This window comes from Histoplasma capsulatum, genomic scaffold (genome assembly GCF_000149585.1).
Source record: "Histoplasma capsulatum NAm1 scaffold_3 genomic scaffold, whole genome shotgun sequence".
NCBI classification, from domain to species: domain Eukaryota; kingdom Fungi; phylum Ascomycota; class Eurotiomycetes; order Onygenales; family Ajellomycetaceae; genus Histoplasma; species Histoplasma mississippiense.
In genome coordinates, this window is record NW_001813980.1 from 1,508,803 (window position 1) to 1,522,604 (window position 13,802).

The window sequence follows — 13,802 nt, forward strand, 5'->3', positions numbered from 1 at the left end:
TTGAAGAGAGGATGTTGGAAGGAGTTCCATTCCAAATGATATTAATTAGGGCTAGATCAATAGATTACATAAACTACACTAAAACATGCAAATACGGGCCGATCTCTCATATAATCCAGTAGTTTTCGCGTATTTAATACGCTAATGTACACGCTAAAAAATACGCTAATTGTGTCCTCGCGGCCAGACGAGGGGATAGCACTAACCCTTTGCGGATGCGGTAATGAGCCATAACCAATGAAGAGTGGATGAGCTGTGTGTATGCATCAAGATCGAGCAGTCTCGGACGAATGTAAAACTGTGCCCTTTATTTAGAGCACTAACCCTTTGTGGATAGGGTAATGAGCCGTAGCGAATGAAGAGTCGCTGAGTGTCCACACCAAGCTCTACTGCATTTTCCTATTGGAGAGTTATGAGATTGAGAACGAGCTGTCCATCTTGAGCTTCGCCTTTCAGTGTTCGCTTTAAGGTCTCTATTTACAAGCTCAAACTTAGTCATAAACCAACCCCGCATTAGTACGCTGAAATCTAATATCGGCTTGATTGGCTCGAAGCGAACGCATGCACTCGAAGTTGGAAATGACTGCACATATGCGATTTTAAAACTGATTGGGCTTCTGAGAAAGTCGTACGGGATCTTATTGGCCATCGCTCCCCATGTTGCTAATTTTAATCTCAATCAATCCCGCAATGTCGTGTTCGCTTCTAAGGCTAAATGCACATGCTCATACTTAACTACAGAAGTTGTCGTTCGCTGCGCCTAGTCTTCGCCATGCAATGGACACCACCATGTCGCAACGAATTCTTTCAAATTTGGATGCACTCGTCACCGAGACGTTTCAATTCCACTGCGATGGCGAAGGTACCTTTACGTCCTTGAAAGCCAAGGTTTCACATCTTGCAACCCAAATCGCTGTCTTGGAGAAACTTGGGCCAGTTGCTCGACTCGTACGACGTGGAGAAGCTTTACCAATGCGAGCGCTGAGCTACAATATTAAAAAGTTGTCAGAAGACGATTCTAAGCGGGATGGTCAAGGAGACTCTCGCTGGGCTAGTCTCCAGAAGCTAGGCTGCCAGACCGCAATCTTCTCTATGATATCTTGCAGCGGATTAGCCCTATTAGCAGCTGAAGAATACGACTGGCTTCTCAACAACGTGCGGAGGTATTTGACTGTGCAAGAACTTCCTCGCGACTGGGTCGCACGAGAGCAGATAAGGAAGGTTTTGGCAAACGCGCCCAGACGACCAAATATAATATCATTTCTCAACAGTGAGTCTTCTGCCACCGTTCGCCTGCTGCGAAGTTGATCAAAATGCAGGTTACCATGATATCGAGACGCGGTGCATTACAACTGAACGGAACCTTACAGAGGAAGAGCCGGCAAGGAAACGCATACGTATGGAGACGGACCAAAGGCGAATTCCAGGCGATAGGCGGCATTCCATACTGGATTATGATACTGCGCATCACTCTCCCTCACGGCATGAGATACTGACAGCGGTTGATTCACCATCCAATGAAAAGAGGGGTAAGGAGAAGTTTCAGCTATATATATGTGCTACTAATAGTCTTAACAGAAATGAAGTCCATGTTCACGAACGCGCCTGCTAGCAGCATTTCTAACTTGCCGGAGCCGTTTAAAACAGCCGTCGAGAATAGCCGGCTATGGAAATGGGAAAGAAGTCAAGAAATGGACACGACAGGATGCCTGGCTACTTTGTTTCCGAAGGATGAGACACAGGATGTCTCTTTTACTATCTGGTGTGGTCACAATGACGGGTATTTTCTGAATGATGTCTTCGCGGTCCAACGTGCAATTTCCTCCTAGAGTTTGAAATATACGCTAGCTGCTCTGATGTAGCATGTATACCCAGCAGGCACCTCATATTCCTTATATTCACTTATGTCTTCTTCGAACGTTTTTCGGTGTTGTGTCTTTTCGTTGAAGATCGAGAGATATTCGCCTTTAAAGTATATCGTCCGTTTTTTGGTATTATCTGGAGGGAAGCGATGGCTCGGAATATCCTTTTCTTCTCGCCCAGCAAGGGCTTCGTCACCTCTCTGTATAGAGATACATGTTAGCTAATTCACTCGGAGTAAAATGGACATTTGAATTATCTCACCCCCATGATCAACAATAAAATCTACCTGAAGAACCTCGCACTTTCGGTTGCTTGTCAAAAGGAGATATAATGCGACTAGTAGGAACGTGAATATCGCCTATAGTACACGGTATAAGAATAAGAATAAGAAGAAGCTATGGACAGCGTAGTGGCTTCTACCTTTGCAGTATGAGACGTAGAGCTGTCGATGGTGGAAGACTTGATCGAAGAAATTAGACTTTCAGTCGACAGTAAATTCCGAGGCACTCTCTGGATGAAATATGACAGTATATCTAACGAGGCTGTTGTGTCGGGGAAAGCGTGAGATGAATGTGTCACCTGCGAATGTCTGGTGCATTTAAAAGTGGAGGGGCAAGTGCATGGCTCCAGTGCTTTTTGGGAGGGGTGATTAATGGTAGCCTCGCTAAGCATGTGACGCAAAAGTATTTTTCAAGAACAGTACTAAGCTACGTCACGCAAAGCAGTTTCAACCTCGACGCAATCCAATTCACGTGGCTGGTCAAAAGCCTATTGGTGACAAGGATTACTAGATGATGTTTTGCTGGGGAAGATACACTACTGATGTTAGGTAGCAGTGCATGAGAAAAGATGTTTTGTTGACAGAGCCTATTATATACCTGTAATGTGACGGCGCCGAGGCGGTTGCTACTCGGCAGCGGCACAGAGGAGGATGGTATATAATGGGAAGCTTTATGAATGAGCTTGATTATCTCACTTGAACCGCGAACTCGTAGAATACTATACAAACACTGAACTATCAGAGATACTCAGCACACTAAGAATATTGTATGAGGACAGTGATAACTCTGATATCTTATTGTTAAAAGATAAAAGACAAAATCACTGACTTCTGAAATAGAACACCAGCATCTAGCTATTCTATATAGATAACAGACAATCATTCTCTCCTCACTTTATAAGCAAGAGTAGCTGAAGCAGCTTCACAGTGATGCTGCATTGATCTGTCAGAAGAAATCTACTGACTCTGTATAGAAACAGAATTCTCATATCCCATCAATCAGATCCTCTTCTATTGCATCTGAATGATGTCATAAAATGGTTGAAAACCAGTTCAGACATCTGCATGACATCATGGGATAGATGAGATTATCCGAAGAGAAGCGATGGGCCGTGCGGAGCCGCCACACAGCCTTGGCACAACCAAGGGTGTGACAATACCTTAGACATGGGTGAGAATACCAAACCAACTCCATCTATTCAGCATCTCTGTACCACCTTGAAACCTAGGAAAATCAATGTTCTCGCGATGGTATCAATTTTTATTTTCATATTCCCATTTCTTAGATATGAAGTATCACCTCAAAGTCAACTCATTTTTTTTTAAACACAGGAACAATCTGCTATTTACTTGATTTCAATCAGAAAAAAAGTGATCATTGTCAACAAGATACATCTATATTAAGTATTGATTTTTTTAATATAAAAATTATATATTTATATTCTTCTTTTCTTTAGCTACAAGCTAAGGTGGTTCACAAATATCAAATATGTATGATGATTATGTAATTGAAAGTCAAAGTTGAACAATTTGAAGAATCTATGAAAATCTCAACAATCTCCACAGAAGGATGAACCGTTTCTTCTCAGACCCTCTGGCGCGGATTGCTCTGAGCACATGACTTGTAATTAAAGTAGTTTAGTGTCATGCTGCTGCAACCGGAGCCATAGAGGGTCTGAGCTCGCTGAGATAAGCTAGCTGGAGTATTCATCCCCATGGTAGCTCAATTTCTAGAAGACATTCTTCCCTTTATATCAATCAATTTTTTAATATCTTTTTTTTGCAATCAAGGCTCTTCTAGACTTCATCAGAATCCCTTCTGCTGATCAATGTAGCAGCTCACAAGATGTTAGATGGGCAGTGGAAGATTTAATAAAAAAAATAAGCAATCTGGGTCATAACCTGTGTCTAAGTGGTTTGGTTGTATTAGCATGTCGGCAGCTGACGGATATATGTGCGGTGCGCTAGTCCGTGATAGGCAGCCTAGGGCCAACACATTCTATATCTAGCATTTTCCTCGGGGGAATCTCTCAAAATCTTTGGCCTCAATTTCGATGCACGTTGCGTCGTTGCGGATTGTTAATCAAAATACTACTCAGTACTGTGCGTCAACTATCCCTGGATAACTGCTCCTTTCGCTTGATACGAAAAATTAAAACCCTTGAAGACGTTCAGTTACCCCGACCCCATATCTAGCCATATCGTTATGGTACCTGCGACGGCCAACAAGCGTCCTGCTCAAGATGCAACAAGTGTGGACGAGGATTCAAAGTTGCATGATGGAGATCTGCTCAAAGGCTACAGTCATTTAAATCAGTCGCTTGTTGCTGAATTGCAAAGCAAGTTGGCTAAAAAAGAGTGGGTTGATCTCACTCAAGTCGTAACAAAATGGGGACGTCGGTATCCATTTAAGCGGCGGCAACTGGAGAACTTGTGTAGCAAGAAAAGGTAATCCCCGCTTTCACTTTAAAATAATACAGACGGAAACACTGACGATTCTTAAGTTCAAGGTAGTAGTGAACATCACGGCAACGCGATGACAGCGGCGATTTCTAGACGACGAGCGGAAATATTCTCAGTTTCGCCAGACGAACCTATCATTCACCGACCTCTCGCGCCTGAGGTTCAACTACTCCTTGGTGGTGGCCAGGAGAGCCTTTTGATCTCCGCCGGTCTTTCACAAGCGCTACTGAAGGGGAAAGTTCTCTGGGAGCGCTTTCTGTTGGCTGTTATCCAATTGAGTGAACAAGTCGTTGTCAAGACCGGCATCGATCTGCCTCTATCGGATTTCGATGTTATTGACCACATATGGAAAGTGTCCCATGATATTCCCGCTCCTCGGCCTCTTGGGGCGATGTCCATCGGAAAAAGGACATACATATTCATGAGTTTTGTTGAAGGTACAACTCTGGATACGCAATGGGATTCTCTGTCTAATGAGGAAAAGCGTAGCATCCAGGATCAGCTGAACGCCATAATGGAGAAGTTGAGAAGCCTTCCGGTTCCTTCCCGATATCTGGGCATTGGGAATCCCCCGCGCTGCGTTGATACGAGGATGTGGACGCGGACCAGCCCAGAATACATCGAAAATGAAGGACAATTCAACGCCTTCCTCCTGGGAAATCCTGACCCGCTCAAGACGGAACCATACGTGGAGTTTGTCCGTTCCATGCTTCGGGAAGATCATCGCATCGTCTTAACACACGGAGACTTACATCCAAGAAATATCATGGTGAGCCGTGCTCAACATGGAGGTCTAATAATCACCGGAATTATTGATTGGGAAATGGGCGGAGCTTATCCAGAGTATTGGGAGTATTTAAAGGCTCTTAATACCATGTTCCCTCTTCGTAGAGGCGACTGGTTCTTTTTCCTTCCACTAAAGGGTATTGGCAAATATACTGCGGAATTGGCTATCGATAACTATATACAGAAACTCTTGTAGTGACAATGCTTATTTCAGTTGCAGCGAACAAATCATTGGTACGCCTACTTTGCAGAGTAACCACACGGTCATGGACTACCTTGCCCTATTTTCAAATACATCACCCCAAACCCCAAACCATTTCCGCCCAGCTCTCAGCATCCTTCCACGCCCAATGGAGACGAGTGATGACCATATATTTGGAAGCAGCGGTATTCTAAGTCAGTCAGTTCTTAGCTCTCTTGATTTCCGGCGTATTAGAGCTTACCAGCTAATCGTCAGCTTCTTCTCCAAAGATCAAATCGAGCTTCTCTTTCGCCTCCGCATGTGCATAATCGCTGATTATGCCGCTGTCGTTCAGGGACTCGACTCGAGCGCCTCGAGTACCCACTGCTGGCAACCCCAGCTAAGTAACTCGTTATTGATTTCCTGTGCGCGAACCGTCTCATGATAGCCTTGCGTGTCATCGATTTCGGCTACAAATATATTCTCCTCGTGGTGTTTGGAGTTCCTTGGATCCGCTTTGCGTTCATCGTACTTGAAGGAGAACGGGCTTCCCCAGGCTTGGGATATTGTCAGATCTTGGCCGTCCTCGAGAAAGAGCGCCCAATGATAGGTGCCTTTGTTGTCTGTGGGCCGGTAAATGGCTACATATAGAACTGCCATGGTTGTGAAGCGCAAATGTTTCGCAAATGTTTCGCTACTATGTGTGCAGAACAAGACAATTAGGTACTCCGAAAGGCGGGCTCAGATATGAGAATAGATTTGACAATATGCAATGGGATAACGAATCGCCGATTATTTATGTTAGATGAAATCGGGGTTTCAATAAACGGTTGGCTAGGATGGGGAGCCGCTGGCATAAGCAGAGGGCTTCTTTTGTTAGAGCTCTCTGGAGGCACGTCAGCTTCACATCCCAACCACCTGCATATGCAGATACGAAGACAGCGAATCGATGGTATCTCAATCTGCTCCTCCAAACGGCGACTGGAAAAGCCATATTTCTGTTTAAACCCTAACATGACCACCAGAGCTTCCTGAAAGTAACATCGCCCCCTGGACAGGGTAATGGATGCGTATATGTTGCATGGTTAGCGGTGCGCTTGAAACGGGGTGAAGGCAGGAAGGAAAGGGATAATCACCGGCCCTACATTTTTGGCTTAAAATTGACCAGAATTAAATAAGCCAGTCTCTTCGGAGGTCGTGTGCGAGGATGTCTTAACAAAATTATAATTGATTGTGCTGTTAACAGTTCCAGATATTAGCGCTGCGGGGATAGAATGTAGTACCAATCACCCATCACGCTTTGACCAAAAGTTTCAACATCGTACTGGACGTCGAAATTTTCACAATCGCCCCTGTAACCAAACTTAGCTCAGCATCGACGAAGTTGTTCAATGGCATTTTGGTGGGAGGGTAGCTTACATCTCTAGGCTAAAAGTCGCCAAATCTGCAAGCCCTTGTCAAATAGGCGAAACAGGAGATCAAATATTATCCCATTCTCCAGGTTCTGATGCAGCGTAGTGAACTAAAAGTCGCGGGATCTGCAAGCCCTCTGTAAGCTCGACATATCTGTAGACTAAAAGTCGCGGACCTGCAAGCCTCTCAGCGATTGTCCCTCACCATTGGCTTGCTTTATCTTGAGGTCTAGAACCTGGCACTTTGTGGTTCGACAACATGCTCCTTCTGTGGAGAGTGATCTAAACCTCATTTCGTGGAACAAACTTCCCTATGAAGAAGCAAAGAGAAATAAATAACCCCAGACATCAATATCTGTTTAATGCCTCTATTTCAGTTTTACCCTGCTTGAATGCGAAACTTTGTAATTTCCCAGGCTTCAAATATTGGACAACATGGTATGGATAAATATTTCCAGTTGTTGACGCCTGCGCTAACAGGTCTCAGAGACAGGAACCAGGCTCAGCTCGTGATAATGCCTTCAATACCTCCTTGTCGCCGCGGGTAAGTTGCTACCTTAGATATAAAAAGTTTCACTATCTAAGAGCAAAAGTAGATCCGTTGATTTGAGGGAAAACTTATTACTGTCCGCCTTTGCTGGCCACAAGACCGCCCCTGTAAGAGGGTTATAGACCTGAAAGCGCCCGACGATGAATACAATTATCTCGAAGATCACATTGCGGATAATGGATTTGATTCCAACAATGTCGGACCAATAATCCAACTGGGCGAAGGCCAATACGATATCGGGGTCGCGAGTTCAGCTGAGGCAAAATTTGACTTTGTATATTCACATACAAGGGCAGTCCATTTCGGCATAAATGATCGTCTAGCTCATCTGAGAAGTGGATGCGCAGCTCAGAAAAATCCTTTGCAATGAGCTGAGTCTTCTCAAGAGTTGCCACCTGGATTCTGTTTTCTCTCTCTCTCTGTGTACATAGAAATCTCTCCAGCGTAGCACGTCTCCATGCCCTTCGGGAGGCTTCTGAAACACGGGCGCTGCCCGTGTTTTCTCCGGGACGTTAAACCTATACATACATACATACATCACGGTAAAAGACAAGCTGCTATGATAGCAGTGGAGAAATATGAAACTGCATCGCGAAATGGGGTTTTCCCTGGGGCAGAAGAATGGTTCAAGGCTCAGATATTCTGGTATCGCCAACTAAGCTTTTTGTGGGACGTCTAAGTGGTTTGGTTGTATTAGCATGTCGGCAGCTGAGGGATATTTAATGTAATCCAGCTTAATGATCACAAGGGAGAAGTCTCCTACGCTTCATTATCACGCCTCACATGTATCTTCCAAACAACATGCCGACCGAAACAAAGAAGAACCCCCTCGCCTCCAGAATGCGAAGGCGAACTTAATTATTTAAAACAACATGCCGATAAAGTCACTGAATGGCGAGCGACACCTGATTACTCTGAAGGAAAGCATGGAGCCTCTGGATGCTTCGAAGATTAAAACAATACTACATGCAGGTAAGGCAGATGTGAGTGTGATATTACCTTAAATGGGTAAATATGGAACTGATCTGTATGGCAGCCCTCAAAATCCAAAAATTTTGAGAATAGGTGATCACACTCGGTTTTGGGCTAAGGGCCCCATGAGCCTCATTCCTATATCAAATAATCTCATGATATCCGCTCCTCCTGACGAAAAGTCAATAATAACTGTTCCGGTTGGGAAAATTGTAGATATCAAAGAAATTATTTCCTATATACACACCCGTGTTGACTTACTCACCATTAAAGAAATTATAGGGGGGATAACAACAAAGCATAGAGAACGGGATGAATGGGATATGATGGATATTCATGGAACTTTGCATCAAATGATCTGGACTTAGAATTCTGTTATGTATTACAGTGATTGTGCTTGTTGGTATGCTAATTTTATGTGATGAATGGGAAGCAAACACGGGAATAAAAACGCAAAATTGTTAGGAAGTTATAATGTAATCCTTTCTAGTGTGGCAGGCATTCTTCAGAAGCTGGCACAGCTACAAAACATTGCCAGTCTGGACGAACCTCTTCAGCGTTTACAAGTTGTTTGCGCAGGAAGCCAGAGCAACTGGAGGAAGAAAGGCAGCGAATCAGCTGCCCAACCGGGTGGAATTGGACATTTTGACTAGCGACCGAATCGGGTCACCAGTGCTCCGCTAGAATTTTTGTACTTGATGTAATCCAATATGACTATCATATATATAGCGTTCAGTGTTGGCTGGGCAGATTCTAATCACTCAACAATACAAGCCGGATAAATACAAGGCCTCACCTTTCAGATCCTCTAACCTCAAGTTAGCCAGATATAGCGGCAAGACAAGCATACAAGACAACAATGAAACAAAAGTAATTCGCTGACTCCCATTCGACAGAACCTATACTTAGCACTGCCGCGCCTTTTTCTGACGTGATGATCTCCTAGGCTCTGGAAAAGGGGACCGTGCTCGCTTTCTCGCCTGAGAGGCCCTTCTTGCAGGCCCGACGCCCAACCTCTCCTTGTATCGCTTGAGCTGATCCGGATGGACCTTCGCAATCTCATCCTCCGACTGCCATATGGGCGCCCACAGGAGAAATTCAAGATGCCCTTCCCTAGCCTCACGATGTAGCAGGATATGGGGGCCGCTTGTGTCTGGCTCAAGGTGGGGTGCGAAAGAGTCGCCGACTCTGGCATGGGTTTCCTTCGAGGGTCCGTCCTCGGAGATGTTATTTGGCAGTGCACCGGAAATGGACCGTGGCGGCAATGGTTCAACATTCTCCTTGCCGCTGCCAACGCAGCCGAGGCCTCCTGTATCCATTAATATATGCCCTCTGCAGCCCACAGCTATCAGGGAAACTCACGTTCGCATGCAATGACCGCCTTTGGCTCTGGCTCTGGTACTGGCTGGGGGGATCCTGTTGGCCGTGATCCCGACTGTGGCTGCGTCTGCGGCTCCCCTTCCAAGTCCCGAATTGACGTTGCCTCCCTGCTCCTTCCATCACCAGTTTCACTATCGCACTCACGCTCGGCGTCGCCTCCAAGGGGTGACGATTCTCGATCTTCAATGAGAAATTCCGTGTCGTGTTCTTCATCCGGTCTATCATCCAGATCAATCGGGTTGTCCGGTGACGATCCAGGTTCGCCGTCGGCCGAGCGAGGAAGGCTCGGGCGGACAAATTGTGACAGAAGTTGGTCCATAGTCGGGGGACTTGATCTAGGCGACCTCTGGGGATCATAGAAGCTCGCTGCCAAGGATTCTTGTTCGAATACTGATCAGATTTTGATAGATTTTGTACCGACAACTCAGGGCCGTTGTACCTACTTGGAATCTCGCGTGCCGCAGCATGTTCCGGCAGAGAGGGTGTCATTGTCTGAGTTGGAATCGCTGCTTGCAATGATGGGATCTGGGGTGCGCTTGCTGTGCTCGTGCTCTGATATTTTTTGTAGCGACAATTTTGGTCGGGAATTTGGCACCTTTTTATGTTTACGACGATCTCAACACGGCGAATGAGAGAAATCCTGCTGGTGCCATTCTACCTGCTCGCTTCCACCACATTGTCCCTGCAGGAAGAAATCGCCATGGTGCAGGAACGTTGGCGCCACGGAGGGGAGGTCGGCCAAATCCTCGTAAAACAAGGCAGGAAAATGAGTGTCACATATCACCATGCAACGCCAGCCGCCGTCCACGCAGAAAGCAAGGGAAGATCGTAACCCCTCTCGCTTTTTATTTCCTAAACTGTAGCACTGACTGACGGGGTGCTAGATAATTGTCATGCGACCATCCGTTAAATCATCGAAGTGCGGATCGGGAAAATGGGGAAACTCGGACGTCGCATCACTGTCGCATCGCCCCTTTCTCTCCTGGTCGATTTGAGCTCCCAGGAGGCTGAGGCTGAAGCCCCTTTTCCAGTGGACATCTATCTTTGTCAGCTCGGTATCTTGCTGCTGGTCAAGAGAGAAAATAGCGTGACTGAGAATTCACTTGCACTGGAGCAGTTTGGATCATGTCCACGTCATGCATCGGCCACGCCGCGAGGCTTGAATCGTCGGGGAGATTTTTTTCTTCGTCTGGACATGTCACCCTTGCAACCAACCAGACCTTCCAGACCTTGCGCTCTGGCCAGGGCCTGACGTGTAATGGTCCGCGGCGCAGCAAGGCAGATACCGTTTCTGCCATGCAGAGGCATTTTTTTCATTGGCGTACCATCTCAACGAGTAGAGGCCGCCCATCACCGGCGTGCACCACAGGTGAGAAACATCGGGTTTGCCGACCGATTGCGGAAGGGAGAGATTAAGGACAACAACAAGCACCAAGGCACAGACAGGATGGATGGGATTGGCAGCGTTGATAGGATAGATGTGCAGAACCCCAAAACATCAAATATAGAATCTAGAGCATTAGCTCGTCGTGTATGCGACAAGAAAATGAGATCAACAAAATGAACAGGAAACCTCAGCCAGCCACAGTCCCGGGCAGACTAGATATCCCAGTAGCGGGCCTCAGTCTGTGCATGGTTTTAGGGTAACTTGACGGTAGTGAGGCGAAATTGCATCTGGGACGAAGGGAAAGTGGACATGGTCACCATGTCGAGAACGGTTCAGCTGCGGCACAGCCGGGCCAGGTGACACTAGCAGTGGGGCCCAAGGGGAAAGAGGGGATGGGCACGGCACACACGAGACAAGAGAATTATGAGGAAAGAAAGGGAAAATAGGGACGATGGAGAGAGGATGTTCGAGCGGCGGGGGGAGGGGATTTATATAGTCCAGAAAGCGGCGACGTTGCGATCGGAGACTGGCGCTAAACTCTACAGGGCAATTCCCCATGATACGGTATACCTAGGTAAGTTAGTCCTCCCGGTCTGGTGACAACGTCAGCCACATGTGACGTCGGTGCTTGAGCACACTAACTACAACACCAACAGGGCCAATTATTGTTGTATTTGGTTCTCACGGACTAACCACAGCTTCTGAGGATTCCCATGTTTAGCCACAGACTGTGTTATCCTCCATCAAACCGATAATGGCCTTTTTGGCGGACGGTTCCTATTTCGCTCAGTCCTGGCCTGCTAAAGCCATTCCAGATACAGCAGAGGTGCAGTACAACACCACTTGACCAATCCAACAAGCTCCTAGGGCAAAAATTTGTTCCACTGATCATTTAATATATCTATTAGCAAAAGGACCCCAGCATATCGCGTTAGTTCATATTCTGTTTACAAGCTGCCATGGCCTATCCCAGCGACCCTAGTGCCTTTTCCCCACAGGCTGTGAGTCCTCGACCCGATGAAAGGAGCGTCGGTAGAGGTTATTCGACACCTCCTCATACCGAAGTCAAATGTGATTCGCCTAAGCAGGGTCATCAGAGGTTCGTTTTTACAGACCCTGTTGCTTTTCGATACCTGGAGGAGGACCCGTCTACAATAGTGTTGGACCGGCGACGTACCTTGACGGGCTATGAAATCTACATTGTTGAGCAATGGGCGTGCTCAAGGGTCCATCCTACCTTCGTCATCAACACATACACGGGCGATCCCTCAAACACTGCGATAGTAGCTGTACTTAGTATTCCAACGGATGAAAATGCGTGGTCCCCCCGATTGAAAGTTTACTTCGATGCTGTTGCCCAATTTCATTCGCGAAAACGAGAAACTCCGCTTGGTATTTTGATGGTGACGAATCTGAGCAGTTTTCCCTCTGCATTGACTGTAATTCTCGTACCCCATGGCGATGTGAAGAGACATAGAGAAGATTTCGTTGTGAACGAGAATCTGAAACGCCTTGGATGTTCGGGACGAGCTGGTATGAATCTCAAACAGCCTAGTGCCGCTACGCAAGCCAAATTCCACCAATTATACAGGACGAGCGAACGAGTGCCGTTATATTCGGCAGTCATGGAGCTGGTAAAACAATGCCAGATGGCGTTGATGATTTTTGATAAGCTCGCCCCTGAGTACGCGGATGGTTTACTCTGTGACGTGACAGAGAAAGCCATAAACGACTGGTGGACTGACATTGGAACCGACTTTTTCAACATCGAGCCAAGCGATGGAATCCTAGGTCCAACGACGGTGTCTGCCTTACTTGGGACGGTGATGGGGGCGAGGAACCGTCTTCATGCATATGGTGCTCCAGTTTCCAAGGACGTTTTTGATGTGGCGACTTTAAAACGAGGAATAGAGAGCTTTCAGAAATCCCAGAAACTTGATAGAACTCGCAGGCTCGACCGACAGACTCTGGATCGACTTCATCGGGTCACTACAAAGGTTGCCAGTGGTGATGGCTGGAATGTTCCTCGCGCAGTAAAATCTACTGTTGCAGAGTTAGGAGGCAAAGGCGGCGAGATGGTCATTGGAATGGTTGCCGGACGTGCCAAAGCTGGCATCGCAGAAATTGAAACCATTGACATGGACCGATTTGTTCAGTTGGTTAGTGGCGAACGGCCGAAATGGCTCTGGCATGGGAAGCCACGCAAAACTGGAAGCGATATTTTCCGCCATGCTACTGGCGACGATTCGATGGTTTTTACGAATGATGACCGTGGTGGATATAAATGGACTAGTAGAAAAAGGGATGCTGCATCTGATCAGACTTCTGGTCGCCATAGTCTCGAAACTGAATGTTCTGGAAGACCGATTGAGTTTCCAGGTACCTTTTTGGATGATAGGGAGCCGCAATTAAAGGGTGCTATAAAACGCTCCGTCACTGGCAAAGTATCAGATGCCCGTGCAGGATTTGGTCGGTTCAGGGACGCCGTTGGGTTGCCTGGTCTCCGGTCCCACCATCACAAACGGTCT

General features: G+C 46.6%; 3 protein-coding genes across 3 annotated transcripts in view; 2 read left to right on the plus strand and 1 right to left on the minus strand.

Moving 5' to 3' along the window:
• Nucleotides 1-4,074: 4,074 nt before the first annotated feature.
• Nucleotides 4,075-5,588, plus strand: HCAG_03586 (predicted protein; the record flags this gene model as incomplete). Its single annotated transcript, XM_001541438.1, has 3 exons — nucleotides 4,075-4,097; nucleotides 4,340-4,591; nucleotides 4,658-5,588. The coding sequence occupies 3 exons, from the start codon at nucleotides 4,075-4,077 to the stop codon at nucleotides 5,586-5,588; spliced, it is 1,206 nt and encodes a 401-aa protein (XP_001541488.1).
• Nucleotides 5,589-9,156: 3,568 nt separating this feature from the next.
• Nucleotides 9,157-10,376, minus strand: HCAG_03587 (predicted protein; the record flags this gene model as incomplete). The annotated part of the gene is made up of 5 exons (XM_001541439.1): nucleotides 9,157-9,221; nucleotides 9,304-9,320; nucleotides 9,522-9,816; nucleotides 9,870-10,253; nucleotides 10,331-10,376. 5 exons carry the CDS (start codon nucleotides 10,374-10,376, stop codon nucleotides 9,157-9,159), a joined length of 807 nt encoding a protein of 268 aa, XP_001541489.1.
• Nucleotides 10,377-11,736: 1,360 nt separating this feature from the next.
• HCAG_03588 (conserved hypothetical protein) overlaps nucleotides 11,737-13,802 on the plus strand; it is a gene marked incomplete at both ends in the record, with an annotated part of 3,075 nt that continues 1,009 nt past the window's right edge. Inside the window, 3 exons of the mRNA XM_001541440.1 lie at nucleotides 11,737-11,848; nucleotides 11,931-11,951; nucleotides 12,388-13,743. Of these exons, the coding sequence (XP_001541490.1) occupies nucleotides 11,737-11,848; nucleotides 11,931-11,951; nucleotides 12,388-13,743 (1,489 nt within the window). The remainder of the gene's footprint in view (nucleotides 11,849-11,930; nucleotides 11,952-12,387; nucleotides 13,744-13,802) is intronic.